The 26,288-nt window shown below is 36.0% G+C and overlaps 1 protein-coding gene across 2 annotated transcripts in view; it reads right to left on the bottom strand.

The window, feature by feature from the left end:
* The window catches only part of DYNC2H1 (dynein cytoplasmic 2 heavy chain 1), a 178,024-nt gene that overhangs the window by 113,956 nt on the left and 37,780 nt on the right, over positions 1-26,288 (bottom strand). The window contains exons 38-56 of one of the 2 annotated variants that reach the window (XM_056327288.1): positions 25,413-25,677; positions 24,872-25,079; positions 24,362-24,491; positions 22,796-22,951; positions 21,504-21,763; positions 19,048-19,294; positions 18,151-18,302; positions 17,479-17,623; positions 16,152-16,254; positions 14,009-14,176; positions 13,752-13,876; positions 12,367-12,615; positions 11,427-11,535; positions 10,302-10,415; positions 9,375-9,517; positions 6,988-7,069; positions 5,510-5,664; positions 3,684-3,821; positions 1,171-1,284 (exon numbers count right to left, since the gene is read on the bottom strand). In XM_056327288.1, coding sequence (XP_056183263.1) covers positions 1,171-1,284; positions 3,684-3,821; positions 5,510-5,664; positions 6,988-7,069; positions 9,375-9,517; positions 10,302-10,415; positions 11,427-11,535; positions 12,367-12,615; positions 13,752-13,876; positions 14,009-14,176; positions 16,152-16,254; positions 17,479-17,623; positions 18,151-18,302; positions 19,048-19,294; positions 21,504-21,763; positions 22,796-22,951; positions 24,362-24,491; positions 24,872-25,079; positions 25,413-25,677 — 3,063 coding nt within the window. The remainder of the gene's footprint in view (positions 1-1,170; positions 1,285-3,683; positions 3,822-5,509; positions 5,665-6,987; positions 7,070-9,374; positions 9,518-10,301; positions 10,416-11,426; positions 11,536-12,366; positions 12,616-13,751; positions 13,877-14,008; positions 14,177-16,151; positions 16,255-17,478; positions 17,624-18,150; positions 18,303-19,047; positions 19,295-21,503; positions 21,764-22,795; positions 22,952-24,361; positions 24,492-24,871; positions 25,080-25,412; positions 25,678-26,288) is intronic. The other variant, XM_056327289.1, reaches the window with a different exon arrangement.

Genomic DNA, 26,288 nt, shown 5'->3' with positions numbered 1-26,288 from the left:
TACAATTCCTTGTTCTTTTTACATATTTTATTAACTAACCATCATTGATGCATATTCATGTGCACAAATAATTAAAAAATTGCCATGTGTTTAAGTGACAATAAATATATTTCCATATAAAACAGCATATTATAATCCTGACATTCCCTAACTCTTCATTCAGCACATAATTATTTAGATAGTATCAATCATGTTTGTTTGCTCTTTCATTGCTTAGAAGTTCATTGTGATAAAGATATGTTCTAATAATGATGCTAATTACTATTTATAGGCATGCTTGAGGATATCTTTGTAAAGATATGTGGAAGCAGAGGTCACAAAACCTTTCTATTTTCAGTAGCTAAAAAAATCCAGACAGACTTTGCCCTTATCAACAAAGCAACAAAATTATAAGAAAACAGAAGAAAGTTAAAGATTATCATTAAAAACTGTGCACCCTTGCACATCCTTCATATTTGTCAAAGACCACAGAGAGGGATGTACCCTAATCCTGTAGTTCTATCACTTTCGATACAGTGATATAATTCCTTGGCACCTATGATATTTAAAAGGATAAAAATTAAGTTACTTGCTTCCTCCTTAGTACAATTTTAAAATGGATGAGATGAAAAATAGAGATTAAAAGCAATGTTTGAACACACATATCTCCCCAAAAAATCATGGTTAATAGCTTGAAGTTTCTTGAACAAGCAGTTTGCTATGGCACCATTAGGATATATAATTTTCAGGATTTACTAATAAATGGAAATGTATCTCCTAATAAACTATTTCCATTCAGCTCATAGAACGAAGCCCTATGATATTACCAGCTTGACAAAGGCAGAGGAATGTAGTTGGTCTATATAAGATATTAGTAATTGAAAAACATTCCGTAATATTTGCAGAACTCAGCTGCAGACCATGGCAGAATAGAAATAGCAACTGGAGGTAAGATTTGGCCTGAAAATTCTTTCTGTAATTAAGGTCTAACAGAATATAAATGCCAAAATGACAATCTAAATCTGGCAAATAGAATACTGTTTTCTAACGCATAAAAGTTTTAATATCAAGATAAATCAGAGCAAAATTTAAGAAATACAGGGATAAATTTTGCACAACCATTTTGCATGGCAGGACTTAAGTCAAATAAAATCAGACTGAAATATATTACATTTCCTTATCAGCTCTTACCTGAACCTCTTTTAGTTCATCTTCAATTTTTCTTTTTCTTTCTTCTATTTCTGCAGCCTCTTCTGCTATCCGGTGTTTTATTTTTTCCATTTCTGTTTTTTGCTCACTAGCACTCTGTAAAAAAATACCTTTAGTTTTCAAATTTACACAGGTTTTATACCTTTAGTTCTCTTATTTATTTTAATCTTGATTATAACACAATTCGCACAATATCATATGATAAAATATCTGAGACTTTTTGATACTAGACAGGTTGACTAGGTAACTAAATTATATGAAATAAACATCTTTCGCTTTTACTGTGTCTCCTTCCCTTTCTTTGCCACAGACAAGACCTGTACCTCTATTTTTGAGGCACATTATGATTTCTTTTGTCCTTGCCTTTGATTTTCCATTCCTTATCAAGATGTTAGTCCCCCTCTAAAAGGGTAAGAGTGACAGCCCCTATAACATTCTTACTACATTTGAAAGTAGTATCTTCCTGTCATTGTCTTTGTAGCTGCTCACTTTTCTGTTTCTTTCATGACACCATTAAAACACTCCTTTTCTATAACGTTCATAAAAGCGCCAGTTGTGTTGGAACTACAACCTATTAGCCTAAAAACATTAATACATTATTTACTTCTAAATTTGCTCCCATCTGTCGGTAAAGATACCTGTCCTACAGATACACTGTAAGCTGTTTGGGTTTACAGCTTTTTTTCCCCTGGATTTGTATTGTGCCTACCATATAGCAGACAGTAGCTACCAAGTACCTCCAGGACTCCTAAGCACTTCAGTACAACAAAAAATACCTAGTATATAAAATGACAATAAAAAGGACCTTACATATCCTGAAGTTAACAAAAACAATCCCAAACAAAACAGGGACTACTAATACCATTACAAAAGCAAGTAATTGAGGATAAATGCATAAAATGTATAACATAAAAGAAGACTAATTTCTAGACTCGGTTCAACTAAAAGATACAAGATAACAAAGCCCAGAGTTTCCATTTTGCCAGTACAAAACGCATTATTGCAACCAGCAGATGGAGCTGCGTTGAATTTGTAGCAGAAGATAACATGTATATAAGCAGAGAAAACTTTGAGATTAACAATCTTCCTAAGCACTTAACCCAAGCTAAAGACCAGCATGTCATTGAAGATTACATTCAAATTCATAAAACGTTAGCCACATAAAACTAGATTAGACATTTCATGCAAATGTACATGTACTGAGTGATAGCTCTGAATAAGAAAACCTTAAAATTCAGTTGTAGGTCAAAAGCCTTGTTCTGTAAGAAGATTAAAAGAGCCTGTATGTATTAGAGTCATCTCTCTTACATGAACTAGAACATTTGAAGTGACATTAAAATGTTAGAGGGCACCTATACTTTATGCTAATGGAAATAATCAAGAGTTCTACTGAAATTTTTCTGATATCAGTGGCCCCATCATGTTTCATTACTTTTGGCCTATTTGACTTTGTCCTACAGTGTAGTATGTGCTGGCCACACAATCTGTAACTCTACTGGACAACAGCAGACACACATTGAAAACAGAAATCAGGGAAAATGTCAAAATATATTCTTTGAGGCCAGCAGTGAACACACCAAGCCGATCATTACTCAAATCCATGTACAGTAGGCAGATAGCGCCTAATAAGTATAAAAAATTGCCAACAGAAGTAGACTTACAAAAATGAGAAGTAATGCTCCTTTAAAGCACTGTGAACCAAACTCTTTGAAAGAGCAGGCACCTACTTTAAGCATGCAGGAAATGTCTTTGACGTTGAGCTTCTTTACTGAAGTTTACTTCAGACTGACCAGACTACACCAGTGACAAAACAAAGAGTGTAATGACAGCAGACTCATTACAGCTTATCTACATTTATGATTCCTGGAAGTATCAATGTAGAGATGTATTTTCTGCGCAATTATTTTACTTAACTGAGAAAACACTACTAAAGAAAATGACCTCCTCAAAAAAAACCCCATCCATCCACCTCTGAGCTGAAGAATAAAAATTCAAGGAGTGATGAGCACAGAAGCACTATTTAACCTTCTTTGAGGTTAGCTTCAGAGGATCGGACCTCATGAAATACAACCTTTCAGTAGTCCACAAATTTAATTCCTGGTATCTGTTACTCAAAATAGTTCTACTTGTCAGTATTTTGTTTAAAGTTCCTCTCTGTAATAAATGTTAGAAAATGGATCAGTTTGGATTTATGAAGTTCTAGGAAAACCTTCAGACTTAACTACAACAGTAAATACTACTCAGGTGCAAAACTTGCACTGGTCTCTTCCTACTCAATCAGTTCAAATATGATTTAAATTACATAGTCCTCTGCTGGTTGCACACTTATTCAAACCTCAGGGCTCATGCATTCCTTTAAGTAAATTCTTGTAAAAGCATCAGGTTTTGTATCCCTTGAAAGGAATACAAAGCACAGACAGTGATGGAGACCAAAACTAGAAAAACATCTCTTTCCCCCCACCCCACCCCACTTTTGATGCAATTGTATACAACACCTGCATGGATACTGTAATTTCTTGAAGGGCAGCATCAGCCTCATCCTGCTTTGTTTTGAGTAAAATGCTTTGTTCTCCAGCTTTTCTGTTCAGTTCATCTACCAGGGCTTTAGCTTCATTCAGCTTTGAAACACCTGCCTATAAAAGTTTACAAGAAGCAGTTATTTAGCAATTAATTTTAAATGGATTTAAATGAAGTTTAGCTACAAAAAGTATGCACAAACTAAGAATGATGTAGACTAATACTGTTGTATATTCCACATATGCTCGATATTATTTAATTTTCTTAGTATTATTTAACATAAAAATGAGATTTGACACTTCTAGATGTGTCACTGCAAGATTTATTACTACATAAAAAACCTGAAAACAAAAATCTCAAAATAATAAACTTTTAATGGAACAGCAGCTAGTACATAGTATTTTCCTCGTTGATTCAATAGCATTTTAGTTAACTGATACCAACTCCACATATTCTCATCTAAAAGCAAGTCTACAAAAATTAAACAAATTGAAAGATTATCCTATTTCTACATATTTTTACATTCTCTAAAGAATATAGATGTACACAATACAAAGCCTCGATTATGTTTAAGATTATTTTCCTTATTCACATTTTTTAAATTATTTATTTTACAATACTCAGATTATCAGAATTATTTCAAGATATATTTGAAAAAAAATACTACCTGGAAGATGATTTCGATTTAGCGTAAACATCTTTAACTTTCATGTAAATTATGACTTTTATTTAACCAGAGCATTTAACAAGTAAATGAGTGTTTGTCACAAACAAACCACAACTACTTTCTAAATAAATAAAAAGGCAATTTCTATCATTACAAACTTAAATCTTCTTAAATTGCTTACTACAGTGATAGAAAACGATTCACTGGCAGAATAAAAACAGTGTAGAATACAAGGCAAGGAAGCAATGTGGTTTTGACAGATGCTTTAAGAAGAAATACAGCTTTGCAAATGTGGTCTCAGATTAGCAGCAACAGTCACTGGGAAAAGGAACTGAAAGGGGAGATAGAAGGGTAAAGACAAAAGTTACATGTCCTAAAGGATCATACAGATCTTTCCAGAAATATTCTGGGGGTTGTGGAGAGGGGAGGAACTGGAAAGATAACAAATAGGTTTCAAAAATAAGCATGTTATGCATACGTAACAGGAGTAAAGTGAATCTGTGAGATTAATTGGATTTGGTCTAGAACCATGTAAAGGCTTGATGTGTGGAAAACGAATTCAAAATCAATTCCAAACACAAAATGAGAGAAAATCACAACAAAGGGAATCTTGGCCAAAGCTCTACAAGACTTGACACGTGTCCTGTCACTTAAAGATAACAGCTTAAACTAGAAGGACACAAGGATCACACAAAGAAGGAAGTTATTGCAGAAATACAAAGAAAAGGACAGAATACCAAGCCACATGGGGAAAATTTATACAAGCAGAGGCAGGACTTAAATTGATGGAAAGATGATGGGTTGTTCGCCATACAATTCCAATACATATGGGTGAAAAAATTTAAAGCACTTTGAAGTAACTTACTCTTCGAAGAGAACATACCCAGTCCTATATATTCTTGAGGAAAAATACTAATGAAAACAAGAAACCGCTATTCACTCTTTGAGGCATCTGAACAGAGCCTCAACGTGCATTAAGATTCACCCTGTTCCTCTCCTGAAACCGCAGCATGAGCATATGTCAACAGAGGACCTCACACTGCCATGTTAGCAGCTACTGCCCATTAATGCACAAGGCATTTCCAAATGTGAGAGTATTTTGAAAAGCCGTATGTTAAAAATGTTTTAAATACATACCTGCAAGTGGTTTTGCCGTTTTATTAGCTCTCTTCTTTTACTGTTATTGATGGTACTGTACATATGAAGGAATGTCATATATCGGCTAGGTGTTGCTCCATACATTTTACATGATTCATGGATTGCCAGAAATGACTTCAGAAAATCAGAATCACCTGTACAGTATAATTCGTTACACAGATAATAATATACTCATTCTTATCTCACATTAAAATAACTAAGGAAGAGCAACAGAACACATTTTTTGAGATATGAATTAAGGACATTCAAAATATCAAAACGAATGTTTTTTCCAAAGTACTGTCAGGGAAACAACATATAATTTGAAAAACATTTGAAATACATATTCCTCAAAAAGAAATATACTGAAATTGTTCCAAAGCTGTTAAATATGTAATTGTTTCAAAAAGGAAGCAACATTAACTGCACATTACTGAGCACTAACCATAAAAGAAACTTTACTTCCACAGAAATTAAATTTGAAAATACTTGGGACTTTTTTAGAAAGGAACCCCATGTGGTTTTGTCTTCTTCCTTGTCTCGGATGACAGGTAGACTAAATGGTTTTTCTGAACAGTCCAGGTCCTTCAGTTTGTTGAACAGTTTCTCAAAAGAAACCAAATAATACTGTAAAATAAATTGCATTACCCTACAAAATGAAAAATTGCTAAAACATATCTACATATAAATGGATGCCTTTAATAGGTACTGAGGCATAGATTCCATACCATGATCTAGGATGAAGATAGATGGTAGCAAGAACACTAAATCCTAAATTTGGCCATTATTCTTATGGGCCGGAATGTCTATTTAAAAAGCAATACAAAACAAGAAACCCCAAATGAACCACGTGGCACGTTATATTCAGTTGGCTCCATGACTTCTAAGTGCTACTTAGACTAATGCTTTACACAAAGCAACTAAAAGCAGTACTATGCAAATGAGTGCTGGCACTGGTCTCCAAGATTATGTCTGACACCCTATTTTTAAAACGCTTAAATTTGAAGTTTTATTACAAAAACAAACTATTCTGAAAAAGGGGCATTACTTACAAGGAATTAGTTATTGGAGATAAAGAATTACTAAAATAAAATGAACAAGCCTAGGACAAAAATAATGAAAAAATATAGACTGAAAAATTCTCAAAATATCAGATTTTGAGGTTGTGAAATAACATCCACATAGAAGGAAGACAAAGAGCAAACCAAACCAAGATGCAGCTTTATCAGTCTATGAAACTGTATATAAGTAGTGATTGCTTGTGGTAGAAGAGATGGGGTTTGATCAGCCAGGGTGTATGTTCCAGACCAATGTTCCCTTCTGCAAAATGCCTGCCAAGTGAACAACACTAAAGTCTGTGAATATGCTGGCGAAAACATACTCAAAGTATACATCTATGCTTTTATCTATGCCCAACAGAGGACTGAATAAATGTTTAATAGTAAGCAATAATAACTCGTGGTCCATCTAAGAATTACCTGAATGTTTTTTCTTAAGTTCTTTATGTGATTTTCCAGTCTTTTCCTGTTCATCTGAATCATACAGAAGCATTTCAGGTATCTAAAAAAATGAACATGATTTTTTGTATAAAACTTACAAAAAATGAAAATTTGAGTTTAAAATGAAAGAAACCCTTCAGTCTATATTCTCATTTGAAAAGACTGAATATGATAGCTTTATTCAGAATAAAGTATTCACAAAATATGTATAGCATTAAAAAGATCAGATTTGCCTTTCCCTGTCACTGAAACTTCCTGTTCTTTCAAGCAGAGGAGCTTTTGCTGGCTGTAAGAAAGAGCAACTTATTCTCAAAGGACTCTTACAATAAAACAAAAGTCAAAGATATAAAAAGATATACAACTCAACAGGAAATCAGACAGTCTTAAGTACAACCGTTGCAGATACAACACTGGAATGAAACAATACCTAAGTAAATCTTTGACGTCTTTTTCATGGTATAAGAGTGGGCTTACCTTTATATGTTATCAACTCTACAACGTACAGTGGTAAAAATAAAGTATTTTCAAAGGTTCTGGCATACAACCAAATGATAAGACTCCACTTAAAAAGAAATAATCCCTACTGAAGTGAATGTGAAAATACTGTGAAAAACATTTTTTTAAGGTGTGGACAGAGCTGGTCCAAACGTTTTTGCCAAAAGAAACTTCCAATACAACCTGCTGTTGAAACTGAAACACAGTGGCCAGTGGAAGAGCCCCAGTAACCCAGGCAGAAATGGATACTCTGCACCATCTGCTCCCATGGCTTTCCCAGGAGAGCGACCAAGCCCGTGGCCCAGGTGTGAAACACATCATGAGGCAACAGGACAGGACAGACCACCTTACAGACCAGACTGAGGGAGTTACTGCATAGAGGTCTTGGGACACGCTATGGGATGCAGTAGAAGAGCATTTCAAATTGCACAAGACTTACCATGGTTTGGTGAGGCACCCACAGGAGCTCACTGAAGAGGGACTAGAGGGTCTAGGCCAACTCCTGAGACACAGGGGAAGAGGACGATGCCAACGGTGCTGTTAGTGTTTGTGCAGAGGGTTTCTGTTTGTGCTGTTCTGTGTGGCCCACCACATGTACATGTGTGCTATATATGTGTGTTTGTGTGTGTGCCTACTGGGAATACACGCTCAGCTTCACCACTGCTTCAAGTTGGGGCCATGAAGCTGTGGCAGCCTTGCATCTATCAGGGTACTGGGTTTGGCAATCTCTTAACATATAGCAGTGCAGGTGGATGGGGAATGGGGGCTGCGGTCAGTTCATCACACACTGTCTCTGCCCCTCCTTCCTCCTCAGGGGGAAGCTCCTCACACTCCTCCTGCTCCACTGTGGGGTCTCTTCCACAGGAAACAGTCCTCAGTGAACTTCCCCAATGTGGGTCCTTCCCACGGGCTGCAGTTCTTCATGAACTGTTCCAGTGTGGGTCCCTTCCATGGGGTGCAGTCCTTCAGGAACAGACTGCTCCAGCATGGGTCCCCCACAGGGTCACAAGTCTTGCCAGGAGCCTGCTCCAGCCTGGGTTACTCCCTCCACAGGGCTACAGGTTCTGCCAGGAGTCTGCTCCAGCACGGAGCAATCCACAAGGTCACAGCCTCTTTCAGGCATCCCCCTCCTCTGGCATTGGGTCCTCCATGGCCTGCAGGTGGTTGCAGGGGGACAGCCTGCCTCACCATGGTCTTCACTACAGGCTGCAATGGAATCTGTGCTCCAGAACCTGGAGCATCTCCTGCCCCTCCTTCTGCACCGACCTGGGGGTCTGCGGAGTTGTTTCTCTCACATATTCTCACTTCTCTCTTTGGCTGCACTTGCTGTCGTGTAGTAACCTTTTCTCCTCCTTAATTACGTTACCCCAGAGATGCTACCACCATTGCTGGTGGGCTTGGGCTTGGCCTGGGCCTTGGCCTTGGCCAGCAGTACGTCCGTCTTGGAGCTGGCTGGCATTGGCTCTGTTGGACACCAGGGAAGCTGCTAGCAGCTGCTCACAGAAGCCATCCCTTGTAGCCCCCCCGCTACAAAAATCTTGCCACACAAACCCAATACAGTTGGCTTTAACATTCTGTTTGCAATCTATTTCTATTTTGTTCTTAAATTCTGTGTTTGTTGAGAGCCATAATAGTCAGCATTTTGTTCAAGTCAGCCCACAGAGAAAGCAAAATATAATGTTACTGGTAAAATAACAATGCTAACTGTTCTGCAGAATTTTCTGTCTTTGTACAACTACACTAATGTACTAAATAAGCACAGTGACAATAACTCCTTCACAACTTTAAATATTTTGCTCTTATTCACCAAAACTCAGTTATTTTTGGAGGTACTAGTTTAAACAAATCAGTTTTTAATTAATGCAATTTACCTTTTTCATACTGTTTTCTGACCAGGTTTCCATCCACAAAACCTGACACTTCTTATACAGTGCTGGATTACTTTCACAGTTTATTGTGAAATTTAAATTGGTAGAATCCATGATCAAGACAACATGCAGATTTTGTTGGATCCCTAAGAAAATGAAACATATTAAATATTTAGTAGATAACAATCTGACTACATGACAGTAGATTTATTGCAAATCCAACATAATTTACTTCAAATGTCATAAGTAATTTCTGAAAAAAAGATACTATTACACCACATCACACTATGGCAGGAATGTTTATAAACAGGACTTAAACAAATTGTGTATTTTTTTAATTTAGAAGAGCTGACAGTATTTAAATAGATATCATGAGTTCTCATTCTAATCAATACAGAACCATAGAACCAATTAGAAGTAGTTCCAAGGCCCATAAGTATGACTGCCAACATCTGTTTTCTCTCAGTCACATTCTTCTATTTATTTGTAAACTATCTAATCTTCTTGTTGGCCCAAGGGAGAAACACAAATAATTAAGAAACCTATCTGTAAACTTGCTTATGATTACTCAGAATCCAAAGTGATTTATAGGTATAATTAAAAAATAGAAGGAAACTTCTATTACTAGATACATAAGCTAAACAAACCAGAAAACAATGGGGACAAAACCTTTCTCCATTCTAATTACTTTCAACAGCAGATTTCATAACAGCTTTGTAGAACGTTCATCAATACAAAATTTCAGCTAGAAGAAAGAATTTTAAGTTGAGGGTTCTGTGACCTCAAATATCACACACTATAATCATTATTCCTGCCTGGTTTTAACTAATTGTTAAAAATACAGACAAAACAAGGACCATGTTAGAAATTATTTTTCCATTATTGTACCACTTTTGCAACAAATTATAATTTATAATTCTCTTCACATACGGTATGTGAAATAGTTGAAAATTGGTCCTGTAAATCCATCCTGTGAAGCTTGATCCTTCAGAGGAGATAGCAGTGGTTCTAATTCTTCTATTTTATATAGCCCAGGAACCTCTCCTATTTCAAGAATGAAATTAAAATGTTAGATCAAATATACTACAATTCTTCCAATTCCTTTGAAGTGCTCCCTTGCATCCCCTGTATAGAGAATTTGAATATGGCAGTGTTTACCTCCATACTTTCATGAGTATCATGCCATGCACTTCGTAATTCTTTTCATGATATAGAAACTACAAACCAAATTATAGTGATTGAATTTACCTTAAACAGCCTACTTTGTTTTTATTACTAAAATAAACTTCAAAATCTCATTCAAATCTACCCAAATACAGAGATGCAATACTGCATACAAAATAAATCAAACCAGACTGTTATACACCAGAAAACAGAAACATCAAAGAGTAGTATCTTGGTCCTCAGACACTGAGGTTAAACACTGGATGACAAGAATCTTGAACTGTAAAGAGACTTTGCACCTAGGAGACAGGTAAATCTGGTGCTCTTATCAATCAGCTCTTAAACTACTGCAGTTCCAAAAAAAAAAAAAAATCTAGTAAGTTAGACTCAGTCCTTCAATAATCTCTCTGATTGAGGAACAAAGCTAGATAACAAGTGAAGTCACTTTATTTTTTGTTATTATACATCACCTCATTACTTTCAGAAAACTGGGCTTTTCTGGTGTTCACTTAAGTAAAGGACTCCGTCTACACAATCTAGTAAAACATTAGGACACCTCTCAATTTTGAATTTTATTAGAAAAGGGAAGCTGTAGAGTAGAATACATTATCATTTTGTTGTTACACTGTTATAAAGAACTCCTTTGAAGTAAGTTACTTAACTTGCAACTTCGAAGAACTGAAAGCACCCATATTGTAGGGCAGGTTAAGAGATAGCTAAATGAACTTCAAGTCAATTTCTCACGTACAAGCACTTCAGCTACAACAGTGTAGAAATCTAACTCACTCTTCTGGTATGGATATAAAGTTAGAAAACATCATCCAATTCTGCCTCATTGAGTTAAGTCTGTGTGGTAAAAGTAATGCTATAATCTTTTTGGACTTGTCTCACCTGAAGACAGTAAACTGTTGATCATTTCAAGGAATGTGGAATGAACAAACTGATAGTCTTCAAGCAGCAATACCACCTGCTGTGCTTCAATGCCTGCAAGCTCCATCACCTAGAAGCAGGGAAGACACTTAAATCTCAATATATGGAATACATGTATTGTTCATAAGAGAATGACAATCTTTTCTTGATTATATTTTACCTACATTTTTTCTTCACAGCATCTACACTACTATATATTTACAAAAGATTACTAGGTGATTCAGTAATATGAGATATATAGAAATATAAAGAACATTCTACCTAGGTGTAGAGCTTGGTAATGAAAATTACCAATATTACATAATTAAATAAATTAATTAAATAAATAATTTAACCAGACTCTTTCATAAAGTATATTTATGTTCCAGATGTGACTCAACTATAGAATTATATTGCTCTTTTTTATGGGCTCTAGGTCTAGAATTTTCTTTAGAATTTGAAGGTACTAGGAAACTCCTGATTCAAGTTTTGCATTTGTTTTTAAATAAATGTACACATCACTAAATCACTAAAATTTTACTTGATTCAGCTACTATTCTATTAACTGGCAGACCACAGAAGAGACAGAAAATAAAAATATATACAAATATGAAAATATACACATGAAAACCACCTTTCCAATATTCACAAACTCAGAATTTATGAAGTCCACAACACTCATAAAAACAGGTCTGGTATTCAAAAAAGTAGAGTTTCAGGTAATTACTATAAAGAACAGCATAACACACATCTAAACACTGAGAATTTCTAAAAGTCTACTTGTTTCATTGAGACTGTTGACATTTTGCTTTTCTTAAAATACCTCTTCACGCAACACTCTGTTGTCCTTCAAAATTCCCCATATTCTTTTTTTTAATACACATCTACAACACTGAAAAATGGAAGACACTGAGTGACTTACATATTTAAGATCATTTTTGAACTGCTTCATCTCATAGCCTCTGGAAATTTTGGGAGTAATCAGAACAGCTCCATGCATATGACTAACTAAAGAGGTAACTGTTCGACGACCTATACCACTCCGTCCTGCCAAAAGAAGTGATCCTCCAGGAAAGCTTAGTACTCTGTCCACTTTAGACATATAACTGAGGACTTCTTGGAACAGTAAAATCTCTATCTGTTTTTTGTCTCTGCCATAATGAATAATGCCCTTTAAAAAAACCAAAAAGAAATGTTTTCAGCAATAATCAATAATAAATAAAAGTAGTAAGATATGAAAACATCCAACATTTAAGTTTAGAAAAGAAGGGCTTGAAAGCTTAAGAGACCATGTTGGTATTCATTATAAATAAATTATTTATATGACAGAATTTAAATACCTTGCATACCTTTTCCCAGTAATGAACAGATCCCATTATCCCCAGCACCAGGATGCTCTAGAATTTTTGATATATTGAAATAGAAATCTACCACTGAATAAATTAAAATTAAACAATGGACTAGAACAAAGTCTGAGCTGCGTCTCTGACTACAGATAATTAATACATAACTTAGAAGAGTGGTTTAGGCAGCTAATTGCTGCATAATTGCAGATTATGGAATTTCCTAGTGAAACACACATAACAACAGATCCTAAGATCAAATTCTGGCCTTGTTGTATTTAATAAAACCTCATCTTTGAAGCCTACTGTAATTGTGTAGTCAGGAAAAAAACTGATTACTATGGCTACTGAACTTCATCATTTCCCATGTTGTCTCTTGTTCACAAATTGACAGTTAAGGAAAGGGAGTAGATTCACATCTACAACAGCAGTCCATCAAACACTACTAATAAAGGGAGATGATCTCAAAGCTCTCATCCTGAAGATCAGTCAGCCTAGCAGAGTTAACATATTTGCATTTCCTCATTAGGTTCATTTTTGTACTTTACTGTTTAAAGCATGCCAGATCTCCAAACAATCCATTTGTATTTCTTGAAATAAAAATTACATTAGACAATTACAAATTCAGAAGATAAATGTCTAATAAAACACTTTGGTACTCAAACAATACACAGACATATATGCACATCAATGTTTCTTAAAATGTTGTTCATCAAACTCTTATAAATCACCAGGAAATGTGACTGATGCCCTTTCATTAAAATAACCTTGCTGCATGATACTTCCTACTGCCTGCCACATAGCACCACAAATCTTCCCTCACTTGAGCAAATGCAAAAGATCATTCCTTGAACAAGCAGCAGATCTCACCCTAAACCTGGTGCTAGCCTGTTACTTCCTGCAAAGAATGTCTACAATAATTGCTGTGAATCCTTGCTGTGTTTATTCCTTAATCTCGTCTCACTTTTTGAATAATATCTTTCAGGTCTGTCGAGTTTAGTCTGCCAAGTGGCCGCCCATGTGGTGGTAGTGCTTGTCCTGAGGTGATGAAGGCCTCTTGACTAGCTCCCCAAGTTACGTAGAAAATATCTGTGAAAATAAAAGGAAACATTCAAAAGTTCAGGTTCTCAGTTCACATGCTATCTGACTTGATCAGACTGATTTGATTAGGCAGTTAAAAAAAATATTTCAAATTTGTGTAGTATGCCTGAAGTGGTTTACCTGCCATATTGTCCAGAACATCTGAGCCCCAATCACCTTGAAACACTTTTATCAAAACATTATCAAATACATTAAGTTCTTTGACGCCAACAATTTTGTCACGGAACAAACGATGTGCTTCATAAACAACAATTTCCAAAATATAGTCTGCAGTTTGGATCGATGATCCTACAAAATTTTAGGAGAGATGTAACTTTATATATTTATAATAAATCTTACATTTCTCAAATTTTCCATTTCAAATTATGAAATTGAAAATGAGTAAGTGAAATTACATACCAGCAGGACAGCACCAGTAAGGAAGAAATAAAAAAAAAAGTAAACATTATGAAGTGTTTTTTTAATAATATCTTTATGAATCATTACAAGATAAAATGAAACATATTATATTAAAACATTCTATTCTCCAGTTTAGTGTCAGCATTCTAATGAAAATGAAGAAGGTGTTGCACACAAAAATTAGAAGCAAAATTCCAGGCAATGAACCCAAAAAAATCCAGAAGACTGTTTTAAAGGGGAAGACTGGTAACAAATACTAAAATAACAACGAATACTCTAAACAGTCTGTATTACAAAATGCTAGAGAATACAAAGCTTCAATATTGTTCACAAAAGTAAGAAGGAAGATGAGTAAATGACATGCCATATTGTTCACCACTGAAAAAGCATATGCGTATGTCATCCTCAAATACAGCAATGGAGTACTTAAATGGGTGGATATCACCCATTCATTGATGGTCAGTGTAGCTTTTCTGACCTCATTCCAGCTGCATTTATACTATCTGATGATGCCAGAAAACAAATGGAAAGTGAGCACAACATTCTTATCTCTTTTATACTCTTTAAGCAGCCCTCTAAGTGACCCTTTAATTAATGTAAGAGCTAAAACACAATAAGGAGTAATTGCTAATGATCTAGTAATAATAGCAATTTCAGAGACAAAAACAAGAGTAAAGAGAAGTCTATGCTGTCTATTTGGAAAAGCACACAAAACTGAATACCATTACAAATTTCACCACTTCCAAATTCGGAAGAGGGAAAGTGAGAAAACTCATGGGTTGAGATAAAGAGGGTTTAAAGCCGAGCACACAAACAAAGCAGAACAAGGAATTCATTCACCACTTCCCATTAGCAGGCAGGTGCTCAGCCATCCCCAGGGCAGCAGGGCTCCCTCCATCACACACAATGGTTACTTGGGAAGACAAACACCATAACTCTGAACGTATTTCCCCCCCCGCCCCCCCCCCCCCCCTTTCTTCTTCCCCCAGCTTACATACTTAGCATGATGTTCAATGGTATGGAAAACCCTTCTGGCTAGTTTGGGTAAGTACCAGCTGTGTCCCTCCCAATTTCTTGTGCCCCTGCAGCCTTCTTGCTGGCAGGGCCTGAGAAACTGAAAAGTCTTTGACTCAATATAAACATTACATAGCAACAACCAAATAGTGTGCTATCAGCCTTGTTCTCACACCAAATCCAAACCACAGCACTACACCAGCTACTATGAAAATTAACTCTGTCCCAGCTGAAAACAGGACAACTAATTATCACGCATTCCCCAATTGTGAGAATACTTAGACTGTTATATAGATATTTGTAAACTTTTACACAGATGAGACAGAAATCACCTAGAAAACTATGTGTTTAAGGGTAGTCATATTCTTCTTTTGTTAAGTAGGTCGTAGATAATGTGGATCAGTTGTAGTTCCACAATCACCTGACTGGGTTTATACAACCACGTATAAAAAGACAAGCATGAGAGGCAAGTCTCTGGGAATTGAGAAAAAAAGGCTTACGCTCAAGAAAAGCCCAACCCAAAACCTAAAAACCCAGAAAAAAAAATTGCAGAAACTATGGGGTATACTTCAAGTTCCCATAGTAGAGAATGCAGTCCCAACCTACTAACTTCTCTTAATCTATAAATAGCTCCCACACATATTTTAAAACATCATTGGAATTCTTTAAACTTGTTTACTATAAGTTATGGAATAAACTGTCAGGCATTTGTTACAGACATTTGACAGTTTAGGAAGAGTACCATAGGTGAATTAGTTGCATGTGGAGTCGACAGTAAGACTGATATCAATAATAATTCAGGACATTTTAGAACTGCTTTATCAATGAAAATCAAGTTTAAGTGACTTACCACCTGCTAATTCATATCTGAATAAACCAAGAACCCACTGAGTAAGAATACGTGGTGTAAAAAGATAATGACTGTGATCATCAACTGTGAATTTCATTCGTACCTAAAAATGGAAGTTGGGAGGGAAGGAAAATGATGTTTTAAAATGGAAAGCACTTGGGAATGTATCTTTAAATTTTTCTACAAGAACAGATAAATTAGTGTTCTATTTGGTCTATATATTTAGATATTTTATTAATGCACTCTTTAGTTTGTTTGCAAAGTACAGAGCTGAATTGTTTAAAACTTGTTTCTGACCCCAAAAGATTTTCTCATAATTAGAACATTTCCTTTATACATTTTTGATGCAAACAACTGCACATCACCTAGGTCTCTTAGTACAGTATTATTAGACAAAACATATATTTTAAAGCAATAACAAATTTAAAATGCAAAGGAAATACAAAAGTATCATAAAAATCTACCTAAATCAGTAACACTTAATCACTACAAGACTCACAGAAACGCTAACTCTCTTTAATTCAAAGAATAACTGCCTTACATCAGTCACTTGGCCCTAGTGTGATGAAATTTAAACTTAGATTTCCTAGAATAAATTTATAATATCATATGAAACTCCTGCTAACCAGCACATGCTAGCCAGTGACTATACCCACATCCCAGTCATAAAGACCAGGTTTACATCATGGTTCTACCTAGATGGGGACATGCACATATTCTTGGAACATACATTGAGCACTTACATCCCCACAGTACCTGCCTCTGTAAGGCTATTTACATGATTAAGAAAAGCAAGTACTTGTTTTGCTACATAGAAGTTAGTAAAATCGTAACTGGGAGAATAAAATAAACTTTTGTGTCTAAACACCTATTTTTAATAGTGTAAAATTTTAATAGGTAGTCCTTGATGTAAAGGACTATACTCTCATATATCTCTCTTCTCTATTCATAACAGCATCCATAACATTTAAGCACATAACAATCTTTAAAGTACACGGTTTCCTCATCCATTAGGTAGGAAAACACTAGTATCCACATTTTATAAATCAGCAACTGAAAGCATAGATGGGTTAAGATACTTGTCAAAATCATAAAATAAGCCCGTGGGAAAGCAAGAGCATTTACCACTTCCTAAGTTTGCCTCTAATACGTAGGATTCTCTGCAAATAAGTAGCTCTAAAATTGATATCAACATTACGAAAAGGATATAAACCTGGTTTTTAAAACTGATAAACCCTTTTATTATCTTAATATCAAAAGCTATTTATTTAAAAAAATAAAATCTGAATTCTCCATCTCCTTCAAACAAGAAATTAAATTTCCATACCTGTTCATATACATGAACCATAGATCCTGCTAGCTGATGTATTTTTGGTAAAGAACCCCAAACAGGGTGATTCTTTAGGGTTTTTTGTAATACAGGTTCCAAGTAGGCACTATAAATAGTTTGCAGTTGGTCTCTTTCTGGATAGCTACAATAGAAAAAAGAAGTAATCGCTATGGACTATTATTGTTAGGTTTTTTATTGAAAAAAGATTCAAAGTTATATACACAACTACTGAGAAATTTCAATGAATAGTATCTACATCTAGCAGCTAACTAAAATTATAATTTTATTACAATAGGCCACCCTCAGAAATTTTCTAAATTCATCTGTAAATGTGTTCAAACTTAAAAACAAACAAACAATCTTCTTTCCAATTTATCTAATTTTGTAACCAAACAGCACCTTAATATAAAGCTACAGAATACAGTTTAATGAAAGCAAAATCATCTAACAGGAAACATATTTCCAACACTACACTATCAAGTGGTTGCTCCTTAGCTGGTTTCTCTTGCCAAGAGGCACCAAACAGTACCAAATCTTAAGATCTCAAGCTGTTACAAAACATGAAACACTAGAACAGCAACATCTTCATAAAGACTGAATTGATCAAGGGCCCTATAAACACAGGCTAAATCGGAGTTCTGACAGTCAAAACAATTTCCACATACTTACTCAATTGCACAGAGACGAACAATAGAAGTAAATCTGGAGCTAAGTTTATGTCTTCCTAATGTTCCTCCAGCAGACATGGAAGCCACAATTTGGATGTTTTCTAAACCAACCCATTCTAGATTTTCATCATAAAATCCTTGATATGTAAGAACCTTTAATAATTAAATAAAAAAATCATTAAAAGAAAGCCAACAGAATATTGTACAAAAAAAAAAAAATAGTAAGAAGTATACCATTATTACTGTTATCTTAATTGCAAGAGGTATACTACTACCCCCAGTTTGGTATCAGCTGCAAACTGACTGAAGGTACACCCTGCCCCATTGTCCAGATCATTATGAAGATGTTAAACTTGTACTGCCTTCCAGCTAGGCTTTGTGCCACTGATCTGGGCCTGGCTGTTCAGCTAGTTTTCAACCCACCTCACTATCTGCTTACCCAGCCTGCACGTCAACAGCTTTTCTGTGAGGATCTTTTGCGAAACAGCATCAACAGCCTTAGAGAAGTCCAGGTAGACTATATCCACTGCTCTCCCCTCAACTACCAGCTCCTTCACTTCATCATAAAGTTTATCAAGTTGGTCAAACATGACTTGCCCTTGTTGAATCCATGCTGACTACTCCTGATGATTCGTGTAACTAATTATATTTATATAACTAATAACATTATAACTGAGGTGAGCACCGTCTTTATTTACTTATGCATATACACCAAATAAAACCAGTATCTTATTTTTGGCTGACACCTACATATTCTATCAAAATACAAACAAAACTCATGTCAATACAGGTGCAGGATTTTAATTCTGAAAATAATCAATACAGGTATTTACTACTTACGCAAAATTATTTCCATTATACATAAGTCTCTCTATAGTTAACAGACATAAGTGTTCACCTGCTGCAGAAAAGCCACAAGAGTGCTTGTTCCCCATTTATCAGGTTTGGGTAGATTGATGTCCTTTAAGTACAAAACAAGCCTTTCACAGTCCTTTGGTCTGTATACTCGTCCAGTGTTTGTACTGATTACAATGCAAGTTTGACTTAATTTTTGTAGAAGATGTTGAGAAGTAGTTTGTGCACTGCAGTGAATGGTAGCAATCTGAGTGGATCGGAGTTGAGAAAACGCATAATGAAGCAGCATCCTAGAAAAGCAAATGTGTACATACATATATGCACAAGTAATACATAAATGCATTAAAATACTGTGTATCCAAAGATACTGTATAGCTTTTGAATGAAAAAGCATATACTACATCCTGTATTAATGTAATAAGTGATGCATGAGGTTTGCTGAATTATAACATCCTTATGTTTAAAATTATAACATTTTTCCGTTCAAAAAGTTCAACAGAAGTGCAGTATACAGCTACACAAAACAAACACCTGTCCTAAGTGGAGCAGCAGGAAACTGTCAGTGACCTGTTGCTCCACTTTGACATGCACAAATGGGATCCACCCAAGGGTACTGAGGCAGCTGGCAGAGGAGCTTGCCAAGCAACTCTCCATCATTTATCAATAGTCCTGGCTAACTGAGGAGGTCCCAGAAGACTGGAGGTTAGCCAGTGTGATGACCATCTACAAGCAGGGCTTAAAGCAGAATCTGGGGAATTAGAGGCCTGTCAGCCTGACCCCGGTGCCAGGGAAGGTTACAGAGCAGATCATCCTGAGTGCCATCCTGTAGCGTGTACAGGACAACCAGTGGACCAGACACAGCCAGCATGGTTCTGCTTGATGAACCTGATCTCTTTCTATGACAAGATGACCTGCCTAGTGAACAAGGGAAAGGCTATGGATGATATCTATCTGCACCTTAGTAAATCCTTTGACTCTCTCTCCCACAGCATTCTCTTGGAGAAAGTGGCTGCTCATGGCTTGGACAGGTGTGCTCCATAATGGATAAAAAGCCAGTTGGATGGCAAGCCCAAAGAGTGGTGGTGAAGCAAGTTACATCCAGCTGGCAGTTGGTCACAAGTGGTGTTCCCAAACACTCAGTATTGGGACCAGTCCTGTTTAATACATTTAACGATGATCTGGACAAGGGGATTGAGTGCACCCTCAGTCAGTTTGCAGACGACACCAAGCTGGGCAGGAATGTTGATCCACTTGAGCGCAGGAAGGCTCTGCAGAGGGATCTGGACAGGCTGGACTGTTGGGCCGAGGTCAATTGTTTGAGGCTCAACAAAGCTCAGTGCCAGGTCCTGCACTTGGGTCACACCAGCTCCACACAACGCTACAGGCCTGGGGAAGGGTGGCTGGAAAGCTGCCTGGTGGAAAAGGACCTAGAAGTGTTGGTTGACAACCAGCTGAACATGAGCCAGCAGTGTGCCCAGGTGGCCAAGAAGGCCAACAGCATCCTGGCTTGCAAACAAAATAGTGTGGGCAGCAGGACAAGGGGAGTGATCACCTCCCCATACTCAGCACTGGTGAGGCCGCACCTCGAATCCTGTGTTCAGTTTTGGGCCCCTCACTGCAAGAGTGGTATTGAGGTGCTGGAGCATGTCCAGGGAAGGGCAACGGAGCTGGTGAAGGGTCTGGAGCACAAGTCTTATGAGGAGTGACTAAGGCAACTGGGGGTGTTTAGTCTGGAGGGGAGGAAACTCAGAGGGGACCTTATTGCTCTCTACAACTACCTGAAAGGAGGTTGTAAACAGGTGGCAGTCAGTCTCTTCTCCCAGATAACAAGTGGCAGAACTAGATGAAACGGCCTCAATTTGTGCCAGGGGAGGTTTACATTGGATATTGGGAAACATTTCTTCACTGAAAGGGTGGTGAAACATTGGAAGAGGCTGCCCAGGGAGGGGGTGGAATCACCATTCCAGGAGGTATTTGAAAAATGCATAGATGTGGTGCTTAGGGACATCTCTACTGACGAACTTGGCAGTGCTGGGTTAACAATGGGACCTGATGATCTTCAAGGTCTTTTTCAACCTAAATGACTCTATGAATCTAAATACCTCATGCAATATGATCCAACCTTCTAAATAAGGACCCTAAGACAGGCAACAGGATGAGGTAAATTCAGTTGCCTGCACACAGGCACATAGTGCCTCTTGAGATGATATCAGATACCTCATGTGCCTTTCAGCTGTTGCTCCATGACAACACAGGTTTTCCAAAGGTCCCATTTCATATGTAAAAGACTCATTCAGATGTCTTAAATGCATAGTGGAAGCCTGAACTTTCCCTGTAGATCTTCATAAGTATTTACTTATTTACCACTACAGAAAGTTTGTTTCATTAGTAGCCTAAACAAGTGATATTCTAGCAGAAAGTTGTATGATAAAATCATTATAACAAACTTTATCAAATAGCTAGAAGTATATTTTGCTTAAAATAGGAAATACTCTTTACCCCTTTCCACATCCTTCAGGACCCACAAGAAGAAATGGCTGTTTTTTGTTAAAGTCTAGCCAGGGTCTAAAGTAATCTAAACCTCTCTGCATGTCAGGGGTTTGGATGACGGGAAGTGTTTGGAGATTATTGAAGTCCTCAGCTGTCAGATTTTCAGGTTTTTTCAGCTGATATAGCATTAGCTGTCCAGTGTTTGTGTCATAATATGTGTCCAGGGGCTTCCTCGGATCTGGTGGAGATTCTCCTGCCCAACTGAAGATCTTTAAAAAAAATAAAGCTTCAGTTAAATCCATACTCCTAATGACAAGATCTACAATTCTGAGATAATCTAAAGGATGCTCAAAGAATAATTCTTTAAATTTAAACATTCAGTTCTTTGATTTGATAGTTTTAATGCTGTCTTTGAAAATTCAATCATTATGTATACACTTTATGATTAAGTCCGTAACTAAACAATAACATATTACTCTTCTACATATTACTGTTTCGTAATATAAAGTGCATAAAATAAATTGTATTTAGCAAAGCTTTATATAAACTGTCTTTCATATTAGGCAATGTACATAAAAATTATCATGAGAACGAGATAACTCTTTCACATGCATCAATAGCTAATTCCAGAAGCTGAATCTAAACCTTTACCATCTGCTCTGTATATATGGTTTAGCTTCAGGCTGTGTTTTGGAAGGAACTATTTCCTTCTCTCCAACACAAAACTCAAGTGTGATTGTGGAGATAATTATCTCCAGGGACAGACTTTTGTAGACACTATGGACAAGTATACCCACAGTTTTCCAACACTAACCCCTAGTCCTTATGCCCTCAAGTATCTACACAAAGATAGAACCACATCCCAGTGCATACAATACCTAACTTCAAAATAATGCTTTAAGAACACCTCCCTGATGAGGTGCAACAAAGCCCTCACATTACTATTTCAAGCATTCTGAAGAGGAAAAAACACACAAAATAAATCTGTATTACATATACAGACTCAGAAACTGCTATAGTGGGTCCTTGCATAAAAGAGTGTGGACAGAGGCCATTCCGTATCTCTTGGTGCATCACCAAAGGATTGCTGTCTGGGCTGGATGCACTTAGCAGCCTATCACTGAAATAAGAAACATTCCTCTACTTCTCAGCTATTTCCCTACAGACAACACAGATTGCAAATAAATTAGAGCACAGATATTCCATTACTGTAAATCTGCATTGGTTAGAAGACAGAAAATCACTACTCCTATTACATATATTGAGAAGTTCTTAAAAAACTTGCTGAAAAAGATTATTACCTCTTTTGCAAATTCTTGTCGTGATTTCATGTTGAGATTGCCACCAAGACCACGTAACAAGTTAATAATAAACTCTCCACGATCTGTACACCCATGAAGATGAGACAGTCCATTCATCACAGTTCCAACTAAACTTGTTTCTACCACAAAGTCATTCTGTAAATTGCAAGTTGTAAGTTGTAGTAGATGTAAATATATTCCTAAAAATAAATGTGATTTATTGCTAGCAGCCTATCACTCATTGCTCTTTGACACTTCCGCAAACAATTAAAGATCTCAGCACTGAAGTTGTTCTACAAAATTCACTTAACAAGCAATCATTTTTAAGCATTGATTTGGAAGTTTTAATTCCAGACCAAGTATTGATGCATTTTAGGATAAGCAATCAGAACTTTCCTTATAGATTTTCAGAATCTATAAGAAATCAGCATAACTGTACACTGAAAACCCCTCTCCTGTACAGATTCTTTATGGATTTTGCCCTTCAGCACCAAAGGGGATTTGCAGCCTCAGGATCAGTGTCATGGTTTTTCCTCTGCATCTCCCTGAAGATACTTTTAAAAGTCTAAAAAATCTCCATGGGTGAAAGAACCAAGAGAGGAAATAATATTAAAAACACAACGCGACCATATACGTTCCCCAAGGGGAAGTAATGCAAGTCTCCCAAACACTAGCTCACTAGCCACAGCAGTGGGGATGTCTCCTAAATAATGTTTTGTGCATCACAAGCCATTTGTTCAATGCAAATGCAACTCCAGAAGCAGAAGTGGAGGTAGGGAAACATGTAGAATCCTTAAGAAAATCTAGCACATGCAGAACAATTATCTTGATGTAGACCCCAGAATCACAGAATTCAGATAATGTATAAGGTTTTGGACTATGCTTTTTTAATATTGTAATTACACATTACCTTTTGTCTATTAAAACATCTTTCAGTTAAGGTTTTGAGTAGAAACCTAAAGAGCTAAAGTTATATATTAAATCCAGGACAGATTAGTGGAAGCCATTAATATTTAGCATTCTGAACAATCAGACTACTTTTTTAGATATGCCTTTACCAATCATTTTAGGTTTCTAGCATTACATTTCTCCCCAACCTTTTACAAGCTTCAGTCTACATTGTGCATCTTTTCAAATTTTAGGGTTGGTTGTTTGGGGTTTTTTTGTTATAGACAATAACTTATATCTAGAAAAACAATTTCTTTACTTTTCCATTTTTTAGTTTAGACATTTGTACCTTTCAGATCTTTGAAAACATATAGAAAAATGTCTGGTATGGAACATTAGAGACAGATCTCAAGTTTCATAGAAATATATGCAGTTAATTAATTAAAACTCTATTAAATGTTTCAAAAATTTCAGTACAGCAATTAGGTTTTGGAAATTATTAGAATAGTTCCAGTATTAATCTTATTAAGAAAACAGCTATCAAAAAAGCACTGAGGTTTGTTGTTTGGGTTTTTTTACTTAAAATTTAAAAATATTAATAATCTCTTCAGTGTTACACTAGAAAAATGGATCATTGCTAACAGAAGCTGAAACTTGATTAAATATTCAGTTACTAACCTTCTTCACAACCCAGTTTAAAGCCTTTTCAAAACAGTCCCCAATCCAGTTTTCAAGGTTGTATCTGCATTTTTCAGGCTGACTTCTTAGCCAAGATTTTATCAGAGAATTAAGATCTGTATCTTCATCACTAAGTCAAAACAAAACAAGATTCAGACAAATACAAGGCATCCACATCTGCACATAGACAGGTTCAAAGGAACAACAAAATTCCACGAAAAGTTCAGGAAAATACCTTAGCAAGAATTTCTAACCAATATTTGGGCTCTCTAAGGGTCAAACACAGACAAAGAATCCACCATGTCTTTTTCAAAAAATCTGATATATATTAGCCAAAAGATTATAATATGACAGAGCAGAGGGGACATGCAACCTAAAGCAAACTTCCCTAGTGATTTGTTTTCTAAGTGTAAGCAAGTAATTAAATTGCTCCATCTACTTCAGACTACCTTTCAAGAAAAGTAAGTACATTTGCTTACTTTAAAAGTACATAATACTCCTGTGACTTACCTCAGAAAGATCATTCCCATTCGAGATATTGTAGCAGGAGAGGCACAGCTAAGGTCATGGGTTTCAAATATAAAATTGACATTTGAGCCAAATTGAATTCTTTCTCCACTGGGCATAGTCAACAATCTGTTGTCATCCAAAACGGAATTCAAAGATTCAATCCATTCAGGATCAATATCACCATCACAAATTATCCATGAAGTAACGTCTATTTCCAGACACAAAAATAAAATATCAAATCCTAGAAAAACACTGAGAACATCGTCTCTTGCTATTTTAACACTAGTTAATACTCTTCCTTCATTATAACTTAAACGTAAGTTCTATGAAGATATTCCTTACATGCTTTACCTGCTGCTCTTTTTGCTTTCTTATCATAAAATTTGGAATGTATATATCAGTGTTCTTGAATATGATTGTCACCAAAAGTTTTTCTTACCTTATGCTGTCCACAAACAATAACATAATATAAAAATGTATCTCAAAATCAACAATTTCAGTAATTTAAGCATAATGATGTATAACTCCCTCACAGACATACCTCGAGGCTCTCGTACCACCTGTCGAGCACTATTTGTAAGCACACCATCAGACCATTCTCTGGTATCCATGTCAATATGGCCTAGTAACTGATGTCGAGGCATAGCTTTAGGATTCATAGTATACTGTTTCACTACTTTCCCAGTTTTACCAAGTGCTGTCTTTAACATCCGCCAGAGCGTTGATTTACCTCCACCACTTGGACCTACAATAACTACACCCGTTCTTTGACGTAATTGTTCATATAATTCCAAAGCCTTCTTGATCTAGATAATAAAAGAGATAATGGCTATGTGAAGTTGCAAAGCAAAAAAAATCAATCATGTTTTTTTAATGTTTTTCCAATTTACTTTACATGCAGTCATTTTGTTTCTAGAGTTTTATTTTTTTAAACACTACACTAGATATTTGCTTAAGTCATTAAAGTTATGATACTAAAGAATATCAAGAAATTTAATTTTGCATGTTAGAAGCCTTTCACTAAATTACTGATACAAAAATATTAGCCCCCTTTAAGCACATTTTTAATGAGAAATTAATGAAAATTTAGTCACAAAAGTTTATCCAGCTCTACATTAAATAAATATGAGAGACAAAATTGACTGATAAAAACAAGTTTTCACATGTTTAATTCTTTCACTGTCCAAAACATTCATTGGTGTTTGTACCTGGCTTGAACGAAACTGTGTCACATGTTCACATCTTACATCTTAATTTTCCTTGCACTATTTTTCTTTCAGTTATACAACTGATCTACCATTCTTCAAACACACACATCTGTTTTTTATATACATGCAATTAGAATCTAACTATCAGTTATTCTTGCTTTTTTATAAAAGATTTGTTTCAAAAGTAAACTGAAATGAGTCAAATGAAT

This window comes from Falco biarmicus, chromosome 2, assembly GCF_023638135.1.
Source record: "Falco biarmicus isolate bFalBia1 chromosome 2, bFalBia1.pri, whole genome shotgun sequence".
In the NCBI taxonomy this organism is placed as follows: Eukaryota; Metazoa; Chordata; class Aves; order Falconiformes; family Falconidae; genus Falco; species Falco biarmicus.
Note: the sequence above shows the minus strand (reverse complement) of the source record. Positions and strands in the feature narration are given on the sequence as shown.